The 21,523-nt window shown below is 40.1% G+C and overlaps 1 protein-coding gene across 1 annotated transcript in view; it reads right to left on the minus strand.

Moving 5' to 3' along the window:
* The window catches only part of NXPH1 (neurexophilin 1), a 174,977-nt gene extending 161,737 nt beyond the window's left edge, over window positions 1-13,240 (minus strand). Inside the window, exons 1-2 of the mRNA XM_069774430.1 lie at window positions 13,163-13,240; window positions 7,669-7,891 (exon numbers count right to left, since the gene is read on the minus strand). Coding sequence (XP_069630531.1) covers window positions 7,669-7,686 — 18 coding nt within the window. The 5' untranslated portion in view covers window positions 7,687-7,891; window positions 13,163-13,240. The remainder of the gene's footprint in view (window positions 1-7,668; window positions 7,892-13,162) is intronic.
* Window positions 13,241-21,523: the final 8,283 nt, after the last annotated feature.

Raw genomic sequence — 21,523 nt, forward strand, 5'->3', positions numbered from 1 at the left:
ACTGTGCAGAAAACCAGTACCTGGAAGTCCCCAACTTCTGGATTTCTGTCTTGGGTCCTTCATCACTCTCTTAGACTGAGATGCCCTACTAGGCATCAAAATAAATGGATGCCATGACAAACAGTCTGAATACGGCAAAAACGAGTGTGGTGGAGCAGCAACTCAAATTTATGTAGCATTTGGCCTCTTCTAGAAGAGGAATAATAGATCAATAGATTAATAGATTAACATTCATTGTGTAGCTTTGCTGGCAACATTCCCTCCAAGTTTTACTGCTGCCAATAAGCAAAATTATAAATAAAAGAACTGTGTACCATTTGGCTGAGTTATATGCTGCCCGCTTCACTCACCCATTGCCCTCATTAGCAAAGGCCTGAAGAAAAATGACTCCATTTGTATCTATTTCTTATCCAAAATTCCCACTGGATACCCAGCTGTCAGAACATCCCTGTGTTTGAAGGCATTCAAGCATTTCTGAACCAAGATTTGAGTTTTCTCCTGTGTTAATTACAGGAACAACATGCTGAGCTGCTCTTCAATCAGAAATCTCCTTTTTGCCACACAAGAATGTGTGACATACAGCTTATGACTGAAAGGAAAAGTAAGAAGTCACATGTATTTAGCACTTACATAAAATTGAACTTACATGTTTGAGAGACCATTGCAAAAGAATTTGAAAGAATCTCACTGGATCAAATACTGTAACAATAATCTGCAGTGGCAGCATGATGTTGGCTGAGCTTCACTTGTCTTAACTTTGTGCTTTCTTCCACTGGGAGATGAAGTGCCAAAATTCTGAATTTCCCAGTGATCCTACTGTAGGTACCACTGTGTAGGGGTGAAAGGAAAAGAAAAAAAAGAAATACAAGACCAGTGCCAAATAAAGAGGTAACAACACAGCGATGAGATGTGATATGACACTGTCCTTTCAAGGGAAGAGATTGGAAATGGACAAGGCAAGTGAGATGAAAGCAAGAAATGGTTAATGATTGTAAACAGGCTCATTGTAAAGGGAAGTGAAAAGGTCACTGGACTGGAATCAGTGACTGACAAAGATGAAAGAGAATGCTGTGTGATGAAAGGATTCCTATTATGTACAGCAACAGGTTCTTGAAAATGGAAATACTGTACTACTGTGTATCAGCTGATGCTAGATGAGCTGCTAGTGAAAGACTGTATGAAAGTGACATTACTCAAGGAGAAACAGGGGAAAAAAGAGTGAATTAAAAGACTAGAGCATGTATGGAATTGCTGCCAAACTGCTTAAAGAACTACTAAGTGGTAGGAAAGTGTTTGCCACTGTATGGCCTTATAAAACCGTTACCTGTTCATCAGAGCACACTGCAAAAGTAGCCATCAAGAAAGAGCTGCAAGAAATCAAGGGGCAAGAGTTTGTTCAATGTTCCCAAGAACACAAGTTATTTGCCCACCACTACTGGTAGGCCAGCCTGTGAGAGGGCGTGTGTGGCTTAGCAAAAGATGTGGCTGAGTGTGCAGTACGTCTCCAATGATGCTAGTAGTGAGGAGAGATGTTGGCTCGGAGTGGGTCATTCTGCGAAACCATGGAAGAAAGATATGCCAGGTTAATGAAGAAAGTCTCAGGGAGCTGGCAGGTGACTGCATGAGTTCAGATGTAGTCCAAAATCTTGTTACAGGGGCTGCTACTGAGGTGTCTGCCTGAATTTCTCTTCAATTCTAATCAAAGAGAAGAGCAAGAGTAGTAAGCAGTAAGACAGTAAGAGTAAGAAAGTAAAAGAGTAAAAAAGAGTAGTAAGTACTAAGAGAAAAACACTGTAAATGTGTTTGGAATAAGGAAAGTTGTGCAAAAGGCAGTATTGCCTCCTAGATACCTCAGTGGTAAAAATGTGAGGCATTGGTAGGTTAGCTCAACCAAGCAGCTGTGTGAGCGGATGAGTGGGAAAGGGACAAGGGAGAGGAACTGCCAGCAAGCAAAATGTTGACTGGGGGAGAGGATACACAGACCGTCTAGGGGAGCCTGCAGATTGCCTTCTTCTCTTACCTCCCTCCACTCATACCACAGACCTGCAAATTCTGACCGAAACAATCCCCTCTCCTTTTTCATCCCACAGGAGAGGCTGCCAGAACAGCAGGTGCTTCATTCAATGTGTGAAGATCCCGTCCTTTAGTCATGTAGCTCTTCGTGAGTCTAAGTTTGCCTGCATGTTCCTGCCCACATAAAACAGGGGAGACAGACTCCGAAGACAGTCTTTTGTCTTAGCTAAGTGATGCTAGCTAAAATGATGCCTGAAGGTACAGTGAGATTAGTTCGTAGTGCTGAGCCTCAGCTGGACTCTCTGGAAGCTGCAGCTGCTGGGTAGTGTGGCTCTGAATAATAATAGGAAGAAAACACAGAAATGTCACTAGTATTTGCACCTTATAGAAAATGTATTAATTGTGTCAGCTAGCTACTTCTGTGCTGTACTGAAAGGGTGGTGAGACCTTCTCTGTCCTTCACAGGACTGAAACCTCTGTGCTTTGCTTTTCATTCCTTTGCTTCCCATGGTGCTTCCAATTCAGAAATGATCTGAAATATCCCTTGGCTATCTTTGCATAGATGTAAGATGTTCTGTCCTGAACACACTGAGTGTGCCTCTGCTGAGTCTTTTCCCTTTGGGCTCAGGCTACCACATCACAGCATCTTTCCATATTACACCTTCTGATGATGGCGCCTGTTTGGCTTCCCTGAGTAGGTGTGCAATTACCTGGGAACAACTAAGTAGCAACAAGTGACCTGTAAAACTCAAAAATAAGCTAATATTTGGTCAATATGCTTCAAAAGACCTGTTTTAGAAGGGAGTCCTAGTTATCTCAAGTAAGTGACACTCATATGAAATGACATCTCAGGTTATCCACAGTTCTATCTTAACTTCAATTTTTTTATTGATCTTAATCAGAAATTTCTTTTGTCTTTGCAGTACTTCTTTCTGAATTCTTTATTTTGCATATAATAAAATAGGCATGGCTATAAAATCTTTGTTTGTTAAGTACCGTAATGATTTCAGGATGATTGGTTGTGACAAATGCAAGATGCTCTGTGCTGCAACTATCTTGAGAGGGCTGTGAGCATTAGCTGGCATTCCCTGAGTGTATTTCTCATTACATCCCATCATTTTACTGTCTTTCAACAATGATGTCCCTTGTCTTCATTCCAGTGTTGCCTTGGGGATAATGAGTCCTCAGACCATTTTCCTCTTTCTCTCTCTCTAAAGAGAAAGCAAACAAAGTACCAGACAGAGTAGAAGATAAAGAAGCTCACATAGTAGGAAAGCAGAGAAGGAGATGGGACTATACATCAAAGAAATTGTGAGATTTGATTCACGCTGGGTCCAGGCATCACTTGACTAACCTGTAAGAGGCACCAGTTTGGTCTATTGTGCAAAACTCCATTGAAATCATTTTAGGTTCCTCATGCAAACTGCCTCCTCCTCACTCTCTCAGCTGCTGGATTCTGAGTATCCCCTCCAAGGGGATCATGGACTCAAAACAAGTATTCTATGTATTAGAGAATGGTATGATAGACCTTGGCATTTATGAAATAAAAGGAAAGACAGCTAAGCTAATTTTTTTACACCGTCAGTTGCCAGAGACCTTTCCATGGTTACTGTATCATCACTACTTTCCAGTACATAATACTGAAATTGAATTATGGATAACACACATAATTTTCCACGTCTTTAGCTTTCATCTCTTGGCAGTCCTGTGAAAACTGTACATCTTGGACTCTCCACCATTTTAAATATGGTATCGTCTCTGCTTCAAGGCCACATCTCTGTTCCTTCTTGTGCAGAGATTAGCAGAACCATTCCCTTTCTTCCCCTTCTCCGGGTACATATCTATCTGCTTCTCACTTTGTAGGCAAAGGGAAAGCCTTCACTGCTGACCACTGGAAAGCAAGTTTGCCGTTGCTTCTCCCAGCTCTGTTTGCTTCACTGAAGTGTGGTCAAATCTAGCCCTCCCCACTTTCTGTTGCTGCAGGACTGACCCTGGTTAGGGCAGCTGACGGCACTGCCATGGACACTGCTGCCATGGCTTCCAGCTGAATGTTCCTCCACAGCACAGAGACTGACTTGGTCAACGTTTTTTCCCCTGGATCCTCAGGGGTCTTTATTTTCATCACCCAATGGGTATTTCAGCTCCCACTTCTTTTGACCAGGAAATAAATAACACTGGCTCTTCTCTATGTAACTCAGAAATCAATATCTATTTGAAATCTCCACAGTTATCAGTGCTGTTGTCCTCCTTAAACTGCAGAACATTTGACAGCTTTATGCCCTAGCAACACAAAGCAAGGCAGTCTGTGCTGTTTAAAATCATTTTCTCTCACTAGGAACACGTAGAAGCTGCGTGTGTGATACAACACACACCTTGCCATTGTCTCCCACAGCCCCGCAGACTTCCTAATCTAAGAAGAATGTCCTGGGGATGCTTGGAAATAGCTGTAACTTGATGTGGGGGGCATGAAGACCACCCATAAACAGTACAGCAGATTACTTGGGTTTACCCAGGGAAGTCAGAAATAAATGCACAATTTATAGAAGAGGTGTGCAGAAAAAGAGGTCATTCAAGCTCTGAATGTAGCCGTTGTGGCTCCTGACAAATAATTTACAGAAAAAGACACTTGGTTTTCTTTCAAACTTATTCATAAAGAAAAGGTACAAAGCTGAGTTTCCATAAATGGGTTTCATGCTTCTTTTTATGTGTCCAAAACACTGCTTTAACCACTTACTGAAGGACTATACCATTCAAAGCTGAAGAAGCCACATGCACATCTAGTGGAAGAAAAGGATGCAAGTATACAAATAAGAATAAGATATCCTGCCTCCTCATTTCCCCTTCACAAAATACGTCTTGAGTGCAATCCTGATTTCTTGAAATCAAACACCTCTGGCTGCAGTAAGGACAGGGTTTCTTTGGTTGCTTCTGCTCCCCTGCCCCATCCCACCCCATTGCCACCAATCTGGCCCTCCTCATCAGACAGGCTCTGCTCATGGCCACAGCTATTTCTCTCTTTAGCCACACCAAGTAATTGCTCTGCAGCCGCACCTTCACGGTAACTGTCAAAAAAGACAAGCACAGCCTGAATGCAGCAAGTGTTTACTCTTTGTCCTCATCTTCCTTCCTTCCAGTTTCTTCTATTTCTATCAAACATGACCAAACTATATATTTTTGTCCTCGTTGCTGCTACTTTTACTTTTGCTTACACCTTCGGGCCTCTTTGGGGCTGTAAAGTGTAATTTCTCATTTCTCCATCCTCAGGTGGTACCTTGAGTGCAAAAGCCCATTCCCAGATGGGGAGAATTATCCAGATGATCCTAAGGCATCTAAACATTTCCAGTCACTACAGAACTATGGATAAACAGGCAGATATGGGTTGTGAGACTCTAGGGAAAAGGAATACACATTTTTGGTAGATAACATTTCCTCTTGCGTTCTTCTGCAACGGCACTTTTAAACATCTGCTGCATCTTGCCACCTTGCGCTGTGATACCATCATAACTCATCAGTGATGCCTGGGTGGTATTTGCATAGCAAAGCTCTAAGGAATGTCTAGATTCCTCAGGAAGGGAAAATGGTAATTTGGTAGCTTGCATTTTCCCCTCTAACACTAATTCTCAGGTTGATATTGCAGGACGGTGTGAGGAGCAATGACCTGCAGAGGGTTCTGTCTTCCAGATAAGGTGTAAAACCAAGAGTCAGCTACTTGCAGTCACTAAAGATACTGTGCCACTTTTCTCTAAGGTGTATTATTTCCTCTACTCTGGTGAAATCACAGCTGTGAACCTTACATTCTGCCTATCTATTTTCTCCTTAAAATTAAATTGGATAGGATGGTTTTCATTTCCTGTCCCATCACTTCTTGTGTTGTGTGGCTACAGGCAGTTAAACAACCACAGTTTTCATCCTGGAGGTGCCTGTATCTCAGTAAAGGGTGAAATAATCCTTTTATGAAAAGAATTACCTGCCTCACAGAAATGTTGTGAAGTTTAAGCCTTTTTTTTTATTTTTTTTTTAAGAGGATTGAGATAAAAAGCACCATGGGTATACATATGACCTGTGTATTTACAAGGAATTGGCAAATTTCAAATGCAATTAATTAAGATCATCATTTTCTGAGGTTTCAGTTTCCTTCATCATTTTTTGAGAGGAGAAAGTTGGTTTTGATTAAGCAAAATAAAAGCAGTTGAAAGATAATCCAGACAGGAAAGAAAAACCAACCATGGTGCTTTTCTTCAAAGGAAATAGCGCTCTATGCCAGGCATGATCTCTACAGGATATATAAAAACGATCGTGAAGGATGGCTGTCATATTAATGCATTTTCAGGTCTTTTCCTGCAGCCACTTTGAAGACATGTGACGCAGCTGTATTTCTTTCTATTCAGCAAAACTAGTGCTTGCTTTGAATACCAAAGGAAAAAAAAAAGAAACAGAGAGATCTCTGTCAGCAGTCCCACAGCCAGTGCAATTCCTCATGAAAACGATGGTAGATGCCTAGTTTTCATTGGTACCTTGCACTTTCATTCCTATTTCATTGAGTTTTGCAGACCTGGAGACTTGCCATCCAAGAAAAATTAACCCCTTGCAGTGAAACCAGGGAATATGCTTAAAATTGGGTGTTAACATTGATTTCAACAAACTTAGCAAAGACAGGGCATGGTTAGATGTTATTCCATGGAATCCTGGCAGAGGGAGACATCAGGAACTTCTCTAGTTATTACACTGGAGGTTCATCTGCCTTAGAAGGATAATTGCTGTTATTAATCCTTGTTTCTGGCTGCATCCAACATGACTGAGAGACTTTCAAGTACCAAGAAAGAGCAGTCCCTAACCTTATCGTCCTAAATTAAATACAGTGTCAGAGGTAAGGGAAAGTAGTACAATGTACAGAGTGCTCCTTAGGATGATCTGAACTAGATGCTGTAAATCAGCCAGGCAGTCTCATAAGTAAGGTTAGGGATTACTTTGAGAATCCTCCAGTCTATTTGAGTCATACAGTGTTTGTAGAAACTGACTGCTTTATTCTTGACGGGTTTTGTCAAGTACCTCCTGTGAAAGTAGGTATACACACCGTAGGGAGAAAATTAAGTGCGGCCTATTCTCATTTATTTTCAGGAGAATTTTCCAACTTGCAGTTTAATGAGACTTCACAGAACAAACCCAAATTCTTCCTATTTAAACTCTCCTTTTAAAGTCTTAACTTTCTTCCCCCCCCCAAAAAAAACCCCAGTAAATAGACTAACTGCGGGCTGGCCTCAAACCCTAATTTACAAATGTTTTATATCAACCAGGTGTTTATTTTGTTTGCATTATCTCATCCTCTTCTTCCCTGGATATTTGAGGATTAGCATATGTTGTGGACAAGATCAAAGAGATCAATTTACAGTTTGTGAGCTTTATAAGGGGATTATTTGATTTTTGCAAACACAACACAGCTGTTGTGCATGCAAAAATCTACTTACTTAATGGTATGTAAAGAAAAGATTTCTATGAACTCTTTTGTTCAACAGAATTCACCCCTCCATCTCCTACAAAAATCAATTAAGATGAAAATGCAACTGGACTGTGTATGTGGGTTGTTTTTTTTAATCAATAGAGCCCCATGTCTCCAGATTCTATTGAAGTAGGTTTTCAAAGCTCTTTTGTTCTCACCTGTCTATGAAAAATCATTCATGGCATCCTGGATCTCAGCTCACAGTGACTGCTTGAATCCAAAAGGTAAAGCACTCTGTCCCCAGGGAGGGCGCCAGCTGTCTCATTGATTCTACACGGCTCTTGGCTGATGCTGAAGTAGCACTGGCATAATTTCCAGAGAGAGGTGTATAATGAGGTAGCGCCATGTTAACCATTACCACGGAGAAGTAGAACATCTGGTCTGGAAGAAAAGAGGAGGCCAGAGCTGAACTATCAGCATCAAAGCATGCATTTGTGGGGCAGCATACGCCAAGATTCACTGGCTAGAAGCAACAGATTTAGGGATGCAATGGGATGTAAAAAGAAGAGTAAAAATAATAGGGAGAACACTCCTTTTCCAATATATTTCTTCTCTAGCAGTTACGTTCTTGCTGAATTAAAAACGGCACTGTTAAAATTCTTCTACTCTGGTGAAAGAGAGGATACTCAGACAAAGCCTCACTTTGTATAAATGCACAGTTATTTCCTCAACATTTTTTTTTTCCTATCTGTCTCCATTCCTTTCACAGACCAAGCTGCCACTTTGATGTAATCCCACTAAAACCCCAGCTCGGTGCAACATTTTCTATCCTTTGCAAGTTGCAATTCTACAGCAGGATTTTGCAAATGTCAGGGAGCACCCAGTCTGTGGGCTGGGACCAATCTCCTCATGCACCTCTCCCACAGTCTGGAGGGATGAGGATGTAAACAGTGAAAATACTTCATCAACAGTTGATGGAGATGGTGGGGAGTGGTTTAAAAACAGAGACAGAGGGAGAGAAAAGGAAGGAAGTCATGCTAGGCAGCCCCTGCTAGCAGGTGCATTCACACCAGGTGCTGGCTCTGTTCTCCACTGACTCAATGAAATCCCTGTCTATAGCGGTAGGATGCTGGCAGTTTCTGCAGTGGTATACAAATGTCTGAGTATATTTCAGATTTATATTTGTTGGGTTGATACTTTTAAGAAATCTTGGGTTTCCATCAACAAAACAAAAGGAGGTGAGAAGTGTCTTCCTATCATCTGCAAGGGATAAAATCGTCTCTGCATTGGCTTCCAGAGTACAGCTTTCTCACTGGTGCACTGTCAGCTACCCAAGTGAGTGTATGGTACCTTCACAGCTCTCTCATCATCATTCTGGACATTGTCCTTGCTGGGCAGAGTTGCCTCCTAAAGGACTGATACTAGGGAATCTGGTAAAGTACCTGTGGTGCCAAGGCCCCATGGCAGGCATTTCACAATGAAATTCATCACTCTCTCTTACAGTCATGGTGGGGGTGACTCTGTCCAGAGTTTTGCCGTTTGCTTTTGTGGGGTTAGGACTCCCAGCATTGCTCTGTCTCATGACAGCTTTAGGATTAACTGTCTGACTAACACAGCTTGTTTGTTGTGCACCAAGACTTTTGTCCTTTTGCCTGTTCATCCCTGAACTGGGTACTTTGCAAAGCATTATGAGGTTGATTGCAATTTTCTTACAATGCTAAAAATGGAATAGTTAAATCTGCCAGGGACCTTTTAATCAGTATCTCTACCAATTTTCCTGATGTCCCATCAAGCTGTTCATAGCATGGCTTTGATACGATGTGTTTTAACTGACACAGCAAAGAAAAGCATTGTTAGAACGTAAGACTCCCATGACCCTTCTCAACCCCAATCAGGACTCCCCGAAGTCCGTTATTTCACATTGCAAGGAGTCAGACGCACAACAGTAAGTCATCAGCTCCTAAAACAGAATGCTAATCCTTCATCCTCACCCATTTTCTCGTCTTCTATTCACAAACTGCTCCAGGTAGTTTTCTACTCTGAACAGCCCATTGTTCTTCCTCTACTCCCCCATCTGCCTCCTCAGAGCAATACATCATCTCTTTTCCTAATCAGCTTTTCCTATCCTACTTTTGAACTCCAAAATATTCTGTGCCTTTTTGGATTTGCTAGTCCATCTTTTTCTATTAGTCCACCCTGTTCACTGACTCTTTCAGGTCCTCCCCTCTTTATAAATACCAGGAATGCTGAGGGGTTTAGCATATATGCTCTATTCCCCAATTTAGTGTTATGAGTCTATATATTACTGGGGACGGGAACTCTCCAAAACATTTCTCCTCATCCCCTGCTTGTTGAGACTGGCAGGCCTCCTGGTGTAAACTGTGTCCCCCCCTGCCAGATAGTGCATGTGAATATTTTTTTTGCATGGACACTGAGGCACAAAGGGAGGTGGGTATTTCTCCCAAGTTTTAGCTCAACAAGGAGCTGGGACACTGCCGGTGGGTGCCTCCACAGCCAGGAGCTGCAAAATACTCCCAAATCCTAAAGGACAGATATAGCCAGGAAAAAAAAAAAAAAAAAAGCGCCACTGCATTAGAACAGACCATATAAAAAGTTTCTTTACAGACCCATCTGTATGAATGTAAGTGGCTGATCCATTTCTCTATAACAATTCTGGTATCAGTCGCCTGACAAGTTACTGGGGGGGAAGAAATAACATGTCATCAAAATGAACTCGAGTATTTCCATTTTGGTGCAGAGAACATTTGATAAAAAGAGGCACTTGTCATCTCTTCCTTAAACATAGTCTTCTGCCTCTTTTGTTCAAACCACTAAAAGCTAGATAGCATATGCACAGGGAGTAAATTCTTCACAGGCGGGCATCTGGATCAGTATATTGAAATTGAGTCTATTTTTAGGCGACTGATGCTAGCTTCCCCATGAAACTGCATATTCGTAGTTTTCAGGCTTTCTGAAGTGGATTCTTGCCATAAATTGATTGTAAGTCATTTTGAGTGCATGGGAGGAAGGGCCTGCTCCAAAGTCTATTGAAAATACATTAGAGTCTTTCTATTGATTTGAAAAGCTGAAGATCAAGCCAGCAAGGATTCATTCTGTCCATGTAAAATACAGGCAATTTGCATTAGAAATGCAACATAAATGTATTTCTTATGCAAAACTCAGCTGAACAACACACTTCACTGCCTATCTAGCAAATTCCACAGCTGGAAATATTGTTCTCTCTTTTATATCCTTATTCTTCTTATCCAAGTAGTTAACCAGATATTTGGGGTTTTCTCAATTGTTTCGTTAGGGGGATAAATTGATGACAGAGTCTGTGATTGCTCTGGTACAACCCATTTTCTTTACCAGGAACAAGCATAAATCTCTGATACAGCAGGAACAAGCAATAGAATGTAATTTTTTTTTTTCTTTCAGCATTCTAAATCTGTCTTTTTAACAATCATTCTGCCCCCAAAGCTGCTTTTTTCCCCTTCGGCTTTCCTTCAGTCATGCCACACATATCTGTCTCCTGTTTTTCTGGTCCTTTCTGCTTGTTTTCCTCCTGGCTGCTGATTGTCTGCTCTATTCATTAGAACCTTAGGCTCTGAGACTGCTTTCTAGAAATTTGGGGCTGCTGGGATCTGCTGTCAGTGTTCGTAGTAGCAATCCCATTGTGTCAATTGCTGCTTAATACCTGCTGTCACGTAACTGTTCTCATTTACCTTAAGAGACAGTGATTGTCACGCCCAGTAATTTCAGTGAGGTCTGTGATTGTTTCCAAATCAAAAAGCTCAGGTCTACGATCAAGTTACGACATGTAAGTAGTTACCTCGCACTAGATGATCCACAATAAGTGTCCAAATATTCTTCCTCTTAGGCCATGTCAAATACATAGGAAATTCATTTAGCCAAGTCCCCAAAGAGTGTCATCCAAATCAAAATAAATTTCATATTGAATCACTTGATGTTCTCAGGCCACTAAGGCTCAAAGAAGGCTATATATAGATCAATAGGTTCACATGGGGTCAAATGAGAGTAGCATATGGTTTTAAACCTCTACAGGAAAAATTTGAGCTACGAATCAAGCTATTCCTCATTTTGTGAACTTGTATTACCTTGAATGGTCACACATTGTGAAGCAATGGATATATATTAAATTATTACCTTTGGGGGACAGTGTAACTTGTCTAAGCCACACACTGTTAGGACAACAGAAATTCAGTGTCCAATGTAATTCTGTTATATTATTTTTTCTCTCAAGCTTGAATATTTTTATTTCTTAAAGTTTTGAAACACATGTAAAGCCAAGATGTATTCATAGAACTTATTTTAGCAAATAGATGTGGTATTTGATCTTGAAGGGAGCCAGTAATAGAGATTCCTGGTGTTTATTCTGGGGTCAATCACCAATTTGCAGAGAGATTTGAAAACTCTTCATATTCTAATTTTTGGTCTTGTGTGAAGGCCTAGAGAATATTTTTCAGTAGACTTATGAATTCTCATTAATTTATGAACTCTGTTTATGGCTGTTATTTTCAACATGGAATAAATTTATGCAAAAAGAGACCATGCCTGAGAGATAGAAATGAGTCCTCAGGGCCTTGTATGACTTCTCCCCAGCAAAATAAGGGAAGTCACTGCCTGAGCCATTAACTCTTAATAATTTCAAGCATCAAATTAAAGAAGGGATGGAGAATAGAAACACAGAGGAAGGACAGGAGGAGGAGATACTTAAAAATGGATTTTACAAGCAACAGTCTAACAAAAGGAGCAAAAAAAACCCCTAAAACAGGAAAGAGGGTCTGGCAGAGAAAGACCGAGAAGTCCTGAGAAACCTTAATCACGATATTAATGATCCTTTAAAAAAATCCTAAAGGGTGGATTTTTCTTTTTTTAGATCTACAAATCTTCTTTGTTTTCCATTTCTTTCATTATTGGTATGCTCAAGCTCTTTTGCAAAGGCTGAATGTGTTTAGCTTCAGCTGTCACAGAGCTCTGCAGAGTTAAATAGCCTGTCAGAGCTACCTCAGGAGAGCTCTTCTTCTGGGCCTTGGTGAAACAAAAGCTATTTCAGAAGAGTGTACGAGCACAGCAACATTCAAATGTTTCTGGAATCATATTAGTATAAAAAGTAATGCTTTTGTATGTAATTTTTGTATGCCCCCTCCCTCTTACTGCTGAATAAAAAAAGCCTATTTACACCAAAAGTAATAAATTGTGACATTGTGCTCATACGAAAAACTATTGAAATTAATGACAAGAAAACCACAGTGTGTTCAGCCTTCTATATGAATTTTACTTTCCCACTTATTTGGGCTCTTGGCTATGCTTTGTCAAGACGAAGAGTTATAAACACCTACAAAATGTGTTTACCCTGGTCTTCTACTCCCTGATGGAAAGCTTTCACCTCTCAACTACTATATAAAAGATGGGCACTATTGCTCTCCCTATCCTTTCTCTGTACCTTCAAAGAAGAAAAGGATTTAATTATCTGTTCTAATGAGTTGACATGGAGGCATAAACAAAAGGAATTCCTGTCTGAGGGGCTTAGATTTCCCCATACATTTGGTCCATAACTCAGATTTGTCAACTCTGCTCCCAGAGCCAGTCTTCAGATCAGAGCCTGACTATACATGAAAAGCCAGGTATAAAAGATTTGACCAAGGTCATGCTGAAGTCTGGGATGGAGTGAGGGATTGAAATTCTTACCCTCAAATGGCTTGTTCCCTTCTAGTGCACCTGGAAAGGCCCCGAGGACCAAAGCACTAGCTATTCACATAATGAATAACCCTTCCACTAAAAATTGCTCCAGGCACACTCGGCAGCAGGAGCAAGGATAAGTGGGAGGACTAAGCTAGCTGATAACACTTGGTAAACTATTAACCAGCCCACACATGGGCTTGAAAGGTTTGTATGTGTATATATTAATCTTTTCTGTAAACATACAGAGGACAATTGCGGACACGGTGGCTTAAACTGCCAGTGTTAATAGATTGCTGACCCAACACAATTACTACTGCACAACTCCCACAGATATCTGTCCTTTCTGCTGAGAAGGACATCCTAGTTGGGTCCTCACATCCTGCAGAAACTGGATGGGAAAGATAGAAATCAGTTATGCAAGGGGAAAAAAAAAACAAAACAAACACACACACAAAGAAACCCAAAATAAGGGTATATACATATGTATATAACTGGTGTTTGGTTTGCACTGAGAAATACAAAAGATATCACAGAAAAGCTCTTTGTGACACCTAATAGAGATCATCCTGAAGAGTGTGGGACATGTCCTCACTTGAATCCAGTAACTCCAGCACAGAGAATGCATGGAGGCTGCAGTTTGTTGGCAATGGTTGCAATAGGAGCCTCATGGTCCTGCTTAGTGGCCCTAGTTTAAAAAATAGATTTGTCCTCTGCATACCATCTGTATTCTATCCACCTAAAGCCCAAATACTCAGGCTATAAAAGCAGAGCAGCTCTCAGTGAGGGTGTGTAAGTATCAAAACCCCTGAATATACATGAGTATTCATGTATCTGCATTTGAGTACTTCCTGTGTGTCCTGGAAGCCCCGAGATCCCAGCAAATCTATTACATCCGAATCCAGTTTCTCTGGGCATTCTGTTTTAATGGTTGTATGATATTGCTGGTGGCTGTGATAAAGGTCTCTGGTCCACCCCAGAAGTACATACATATCAACCCTGAGAAATGCCATTCCTTTTTATATCAAAGCATCTGGTTTCCTTTTGCAATAAAACGTGCTATATAAGGCAAGATATGACAATCTGAGCAATAAAATTAGAAATCCTAATGTCTCCATGCTGGGCACAGAGGGAAGTTCATTGAGGCATTGGTTTACTGGAGTATGTTATCGAATTGTGATAATGCAGATGAAAAGGGAATGGAAATGGCAGTTATTAAACTAATTGTATCTGCAAGGATATTAATTTAATCTATCTCACTTGATTATTATTACCATCAAGCTTAAATTCAAATCCTGGAGTGTGAGTTAAATAGATGGCTGAATTTAGTTAGGGGGAAGGGAAATAAAGGATTAACAATTATAAATGCCCCTTCCTTATATGAATTTGGAAAAGAAAATCTTTCTTCTAAGTGATACTTTGATATCCTTCTTGTTTTCTAGTCTTCTTGTTAGGAATTTTTAAAGCTCCCACTTTAAAGGAATCCATAAAGAGGACTAGTGTATACAGTTTTGCTTTAATGGACATGAATATGTTTGCCTGATATTAAAACTTAATTCTCTGGTGTTTCAGTAGATGCTCAGAAGCATATGGAAATCAGAAGACCGAGTGAACTCAAAGAGAAATGTGAATGGTTCTTCTGCCTACAAATAAACAATATGCTCTAATTAGTTTTAAAATTTGTATTAGGTTATTGTGGTGCTAGCACACCCCAAAAAAGAATTAAAATGTGAAATATATGGTTTCTGTTTTATGTTTCCATTTCACTGTATGGGATTCTTTCTTCACATATCACATTTCTGTAAAGAAAGAGTTAGGGTTGTGTTAGGTTTCTTATACTGTACATATTTAAAAGCCTATATCCAGGGGCCAGCACAATAAACCAGTGTATTCTGATAGATTAAAAGTGAAATTTGGTCTTCTTTTAGATAAATGGCAAAATTCCAGGGTGTCACCTAAGGTATAAATACTGGAATCAGAGACTTTATCCTCATCCTGACTGAGGATATATCTATAATATATACTACACTTTCAAGTCACTTGCTGAGGGTAATTTCATCTCAGAAAGACCATTTTATTAGAATGACTGTGGTGCTTCTGGTACCCAAGCAGGCTTGTTCAGAGCACTGTGCTCTGGACGTATAACCAGAGACGTGCAGCCGAGCCTTCAATCATCTACTTAATCTCCCTGTACTTTAGTTTTCTTATTGACAGAGTAGAAGACAGGCTGAAATTCAGAATTGTGGCATAAGATAAGAGGTATAATTAACCTTTATAAAGTATTATGAAATTCTTAAATGAAAAGAACTAAGTAACAAACCGACACAGCAAGAAACAAACCCCAAACTTCATTCTGTGAATTAACTCTCCTAGCCGAATTTTACGTTTGCCTCTTTTTATTCCTTGTTCCTATCACTTCTCATCCCCGTAAAAGTATTTATTTCCAGAAATTGGAATACTGTAGGCACAGTCCACTGATATATTTCTTTATACTGGACTGAAATAACTTCAAATAGTCTTGTTTTTATTAGGAGTCTCTAAAAGGAAAACACCTACCATCACCACCCCAACATCTTCCAGAAGAAACTGTAGTCATCCCTAGAACCCAATTAAACAACAGAAAAAAGCAACAGTAGAGACAATGTCCTGCAGATTTGGGTCCTATAATTGGGTTCTTTGGTATGTTTTCCAGCATCAGGGCTATGCTCATACTGCAGCCCTTCCTTGGGCCACTTCTTTCTGCCTCCGCCCAGCTACATATTTCATAAAGTGTTTGGAAATTTATCTTTGAGACTACTGTTTTTCTCTCAGACTGGCTGGACTAGGCCAAGAAATTCAGTGGTTATAAGGAGACGAGAGAAGGGAATGGTAAAACACACATGTATCCACACACTTATTAATCCAGCAATTATTTCATTAGCCTCCTTTCTTTAGGAAACTGCACCGAACCTGTTTGAAATAACTTCAAATAGTGTAAGAAAAAGAAGAATAAACATCCAGAATTGTAGGGAGGTTGATTCACTTCTGATAAAAATCAGACTATAGTGTACTGGACCAAGTCTTAAAACCTCAGTCCTGCAAAACATTTAACACTCATTCTTAAGGTAATGTGTTTAAAATGGACTACATGCTTAAAAGACTTGTTAAATTGCAGCCATACTTTATGCTGAAAGTTAGGATTCAGATCTTATGAATTTAAAATAATAGTTAAGCCAAGGGTAGCCGAGGTTTATTATTATAACTGTGTGCAGCATGGTAATCAAACCCGTGGAAATGTCTGCAGCTGTACCCACAACATCTGAAATGCTTCCTTCACTAAGCTGAGCTCTTGAACTAAGTGGATTGTTGCCTACCACCCAACATACACAAAAAAAACCCAGAGAACAGAAAGCAAAATATCGTTTTGGCTGCCATATCCCTAAGTTAATAATCATTGTAGGAGCACATGTTGAGTTTTAGTATTAAACCGAAGGGTTTCATATTACAGATTATAGAGAGACTCGTGAACAAAGTGGCAGTATAGAAAATCAAAGTGTCTATTGAGGCATGGAGCTGCAATACAAAAGTAATCAGTGCAGAAAGCAAGGCGGTGACAATACAATTTTAAATCCATTTGATAGGCAAACTATATCTGTTGAAACTTCTCAGGGTGAATGAGTATAAAACTCATTATCAGTATTGCAGCATGTCCCATGACACCACTTTATTTATTCAGGAAGATTGGAGAATGTGAGTAAATACAGCATCCCTGCACTCTAAAAATTCTTTGCAGGTAAATCCTTTGCCTATATTTGTTCTTTGTTCACTTTCCATGAGTCTTTCATGCAATCTTCCTGCCCACTGTAGGAAAACAAGCTTTATAGAAAGTACAGGTCATATGCCTGTGAAGTGTATTTACCATTTAGAATGGTCAGTGAACACATTCAGGGTCTTAATGATACTGGAAAGTACTGAATCCTTAATCTCTGCTTTTATCATTTAATGTTCTTGGTTGAGTATCTCAGATGTCTGTGAAGCATCACAGAGTACTCAGTCATGCCTTTAAATGGTGAGAGTTACTTGGCTGGCAGAGTCCATTCAGTCACACTGTGTGGCAACATACGTTGCATCTTGACACAAATGTTTGTTTTTCACTAAGTATTTTTCACATACAAATTTTCCCCCCAGGACTATGGATCCCAAGCAGTCTGCAGCCCATTTCAATCCGTGTCACCGGCCAGCACCTTGGATCCTAATGTAGAGGGATCTGTTCTTCTCCCCTCATTTGAATAAAAAAGAAGTCTCATAAATTATCGTTCCTGAAATATTTCAAAGGGACATGACCAATCACATTTGTACATTTTTCAAGATGGCAAAACTTTTAAAGATCACAGTGTCAGTGATTGTCCATGGTTTAGGCTGTGATTTTTCACCCCAAATCCAGAACTACACCTGATTCAATAGTGTCTGAAGCCTGAACAATCTCTTAACACTGGTATGTGGGGATCTGTGGTTTCCAGTGATCTTTGCATCAGACTCACATACAATAATTACTATTGTTTGCTCTGCTTTGTAGTGGAAAGCTAGTGAAGATTCAGATTGTGCTGCTTCTTTTTTCTTTTTCCTCATCCTTGCTGTAATCTCTGTAATTGTGATAATAGCGATCTGAACTACCTTGCCCTTTTCCTTGTTGAGTAATTTGATTTGAAAGCAACTCCTATTCTCACGTTCGGTAACCTTAGGGAAGAGGTGAAACAGAGAGGTCATTCAAAATACAGAGACTGTCAAAAAGGCTTAAATAACTGAATCATTAAGATTCTATAACCTTCTCTCCATGACAAAGATGGTAATGAGAAGAGGAAATAGCATACTATGCAATGTATTCATTGGGAAAATTACTGTAATGAAACTTAAGCACAGGAAATAATACAAATGTAGCCTGTTCTCATTATATTCTAAAGACTGACATTTCTGTATCCCTTTCTATCTGTCTTTGTCACTCTTGTATGAAAATCAAACCATGCTTTCATCTTAAAAGTCACACTTTGCTCAGCATACAATAGAAATGTATCACAGAAAATTGTAAGACCAGATATGTGGTCAAGTGGTCAGAGTATTTCTTTACCGTTCATACAAATTGGGAAACAAATCTTATGCTCAAATCTAAATGCAGTATTTATCAAGCATTACAACTATATTAAGATTTATAAGGTATAGAACAGCCTTTGGAAACATCCAAAATAAGTCTCTATGCAACCATGAACCAGTTGTATCCTGTTGAGACATGAAGTGAATTAACAAGTTTTCCTCAGGAGACTTCCATGCAGATGATTACTCCAGTCATCCACAATATGCACAGACTTGCCATCTGCAATGCAAAATGAGTAAGATGTTACTGGTACTTCCATAGCTCACTCTCCTTGTGGGCTTTGATCTAAACTCTTTAAATCTCTCATGATCATGAGCACAGAAGGGAGACCAGTGTACTGGAGCCCAGTACTCCTTACCTCATAAAATCTGATATGAACTCAATGCAGTGAGGTATATTGTATGTAACTTTTTCATAATCTTCATCTAAAACTCAATTAAATGAACCAGAGGCACATGTTATCAAACAATTTCCTATGCAGAGGTACTAATGGACTGGAAGAAGATACTATTTCTTATTCTTTAGACTCACATATAATGATGAGACACTTGGCAGGTGGGGATTTCTCTTCTCTTCCCATCTGGTTTGCTTCCTTTGAGCAGAATTCCAGCACTCAGTGCCTAGTGGCCCCTGAATCAATAAACACCCCTATGTTTCTAGTGTTACATCTTCACTTGACATAACAACAAGTGAAAGCGTTCTTCTGTATATCCAGTTCTGTTTCACATAGCTTTGGCAACTGCCAGCTGGAACAGGAAAAGACGCTCTAATTTCAGTAGTTGACATAACTGATAGGCAGAGAAAGGCAACCAGTGACAACCAAAAAGGAACAGGACATTACAGAAAACTTGTATGTTAACACCAGAGTCCAAGGCCAAACAGAGCACTAAGTAAGATTCAAACCTCACCTTTTCCTGGCCCCAGCTGTCACCAATCATCAGACCTAACAATTCCTAAATTGATGTTTTTCTTCACTGACTCATAGTAAGTACTCCTATACATGGATACTGCAGTGGCTGTCAAGCACAGATCACATTGAATACATTCTAGAAAGAGAGGGGCAAAATGAGTGCAACTCAGCACCCATCTACTTTCTGAAGACCAAACTATATGCAAACTTGGGAACCACTCCACAGTGGGGTAAAGTACCAATCACACACCTGAGACTTGGGATCCTTCATATAGCTAGAGCTCCCAGCCACATCCACACATCAGCTCTCTGAACCATTGCAGTCCTCCAAGCAAGGACCTGGTAGAAGAAGACAGGAGTGCAAATCAGGTGAAAAGATCCGGATGCCCTTCATGGCTTCAGCTATTCTTCTTTTCTTCTATCCCAGTGATGAAGTTGCTCCCAGTGAAGAAGGGGGAGAAAAGGGAAAGGGGCGTATAAGGAAAACTTTGAGAACTCTTAGTAGAGTATACAGAGGGCATAAAATATAACATTTTCCTAGTGTAAAGTCTTGTCTTATTTTGGAATACTGCTTTTTCTCCGTTTGAATTCATGGCCAACACTGCATACATGCATCTGTCCTTAGAAGGTGCAGGTGTCGCCTTGTAAGTATGTCTAAGGATTTGGGAGTTGTGGCAAGGGCAGAGGACTTGTCATGGACATTTTTCCTACCAAAAAGTCACACATTTTGATCTGAATGACATAAAAAGGCTGTGTGACTCTGGTAAAACATGGAGAGTTCGCTGCAGATCTCTCTTATATTAATTCCTCATTTCCTAAAACTTCAGTATAGCAAATCCCAGGGCAAGCTTGTCTAGAGAAGAATTTTAATGTGTACAGAAACTTCTTTCCAACACTTCACATGATATTACGAGGCACGTGACAAACTCTGGATGGAGCATTTATGACACCTGACATCTAGAGAATTCACATGCCTTTTCAGTGACAGCTGCTGAGAAGAAATAGCATCCTCCAGCTGCACAACTTTATCCTTCCCTCACTTGTGAATTGAGATGTTTGGCTTTAAAGTGGCACTCTGTACTGTACTCTTAAAACTGCAATTGTCACTTGATGAAAGGAAGCCAAATGCTCCATCAGTGACATCTGACAGCAAATAAAAATCTCCTTCCTAAGGGCATAATGGGCAGGATGCAGCCATATCATTCTTTCCTCTTATTAAATCACACTATCAGTGGGATTAACTATCAGGCAGTAGACACATGGACTCCACAAAAATATACAAAACAGAAGCACAGTACAAAAGGCAAGCACACGCCTCTCCTCAGAACTGAGCACTGTGACATTTCATGAATAAATTAATGCGATTACTCCTCCAAAGAAAGCCCAAGGTAAACAGTTGGCACTAGTGCAAGGCCAGGTACCCTATCACCTTAAGCCTGGCCTTCACAGTGGGGTGAAACCATGGGGGAGGAAAGAAACAGCAGTTCCTCACTATCTGCATTCACTTGCAGGATAAAGAACAACACAAGCATATGCACAGTAATTGCCAGATAGCTAAACAAGGATGAAAAGCACGACCAGATGAACAAAAAGTCTGAGTTTGTTCATTGTTTCCTCCCACAGCTGCTGCCTGGCCACAATCTCCTTCTCAAGTCTAATTAGCAGGCCAAATTAAGCCCTCATGTTACTCTGCTCAGTGGAGTCTGCATGTGGCATACATTTGCACTAATGTGCTATGGTAGAGATTTTCTTAAGTGACTCTCTGCTAGTATTTAAATGTTGAGGAATCTGATTTCAGAAAGGGCTGAGTGTCCTAACACCCAGATAGTTTCTCTGTATAAGGACTAAGATGTCAAAGACAATCCAGAGTGAATCAATCAGTTGCAGCTCTAGAAGGGGTAGATCCACTATGGTACCCGTATCAGACCTATCAGGCACACAGACCCTACAGCATCTTCAATGACACTAGACACTAATGGTTAGGAAACTTAATGTGTCCCATAAGTTAAACGAAGAGATTTTTGGCTTTTATGTATGCTGTATCCAGACACAACGGCCCTGAGTTATTTATTATATTTCTCCAGCCTAATATACAGAAAATAACGCTGCTAATAAAAATCAGATTAAATATTGATAGTAGCTTTTTGTTACTTTTCAATCTTTCCTTTATTAATTCTTATGATACTATTTTCAAATTGTAGCTCAATTCCAAAGGACCTACATGGGACTAGCAAAAAGATGCCCTCTTGAATACAAACAACTGTAAGGCCAAGTACAGAACTCCCTTCTCCTACCCCACTGGGTCAAAGAGGAGCAGCTTAGTTGGGAGATC

Source organism: Haliaeetus albicilla, chromosome 2 (assembly GCF_947461875.1).
Source record: "Haliaeetus albicilla chromosome 2, bHalAlb1.1, whole genome shotgun sequence".
NCBI classification, from domain to species: domain Eukaryota; kingdom Metazoa; phylum Chordata; class Aves; order Accipitriformes; family Accipitridae; genus Haliaeetus; species Haliaeetus albicilla.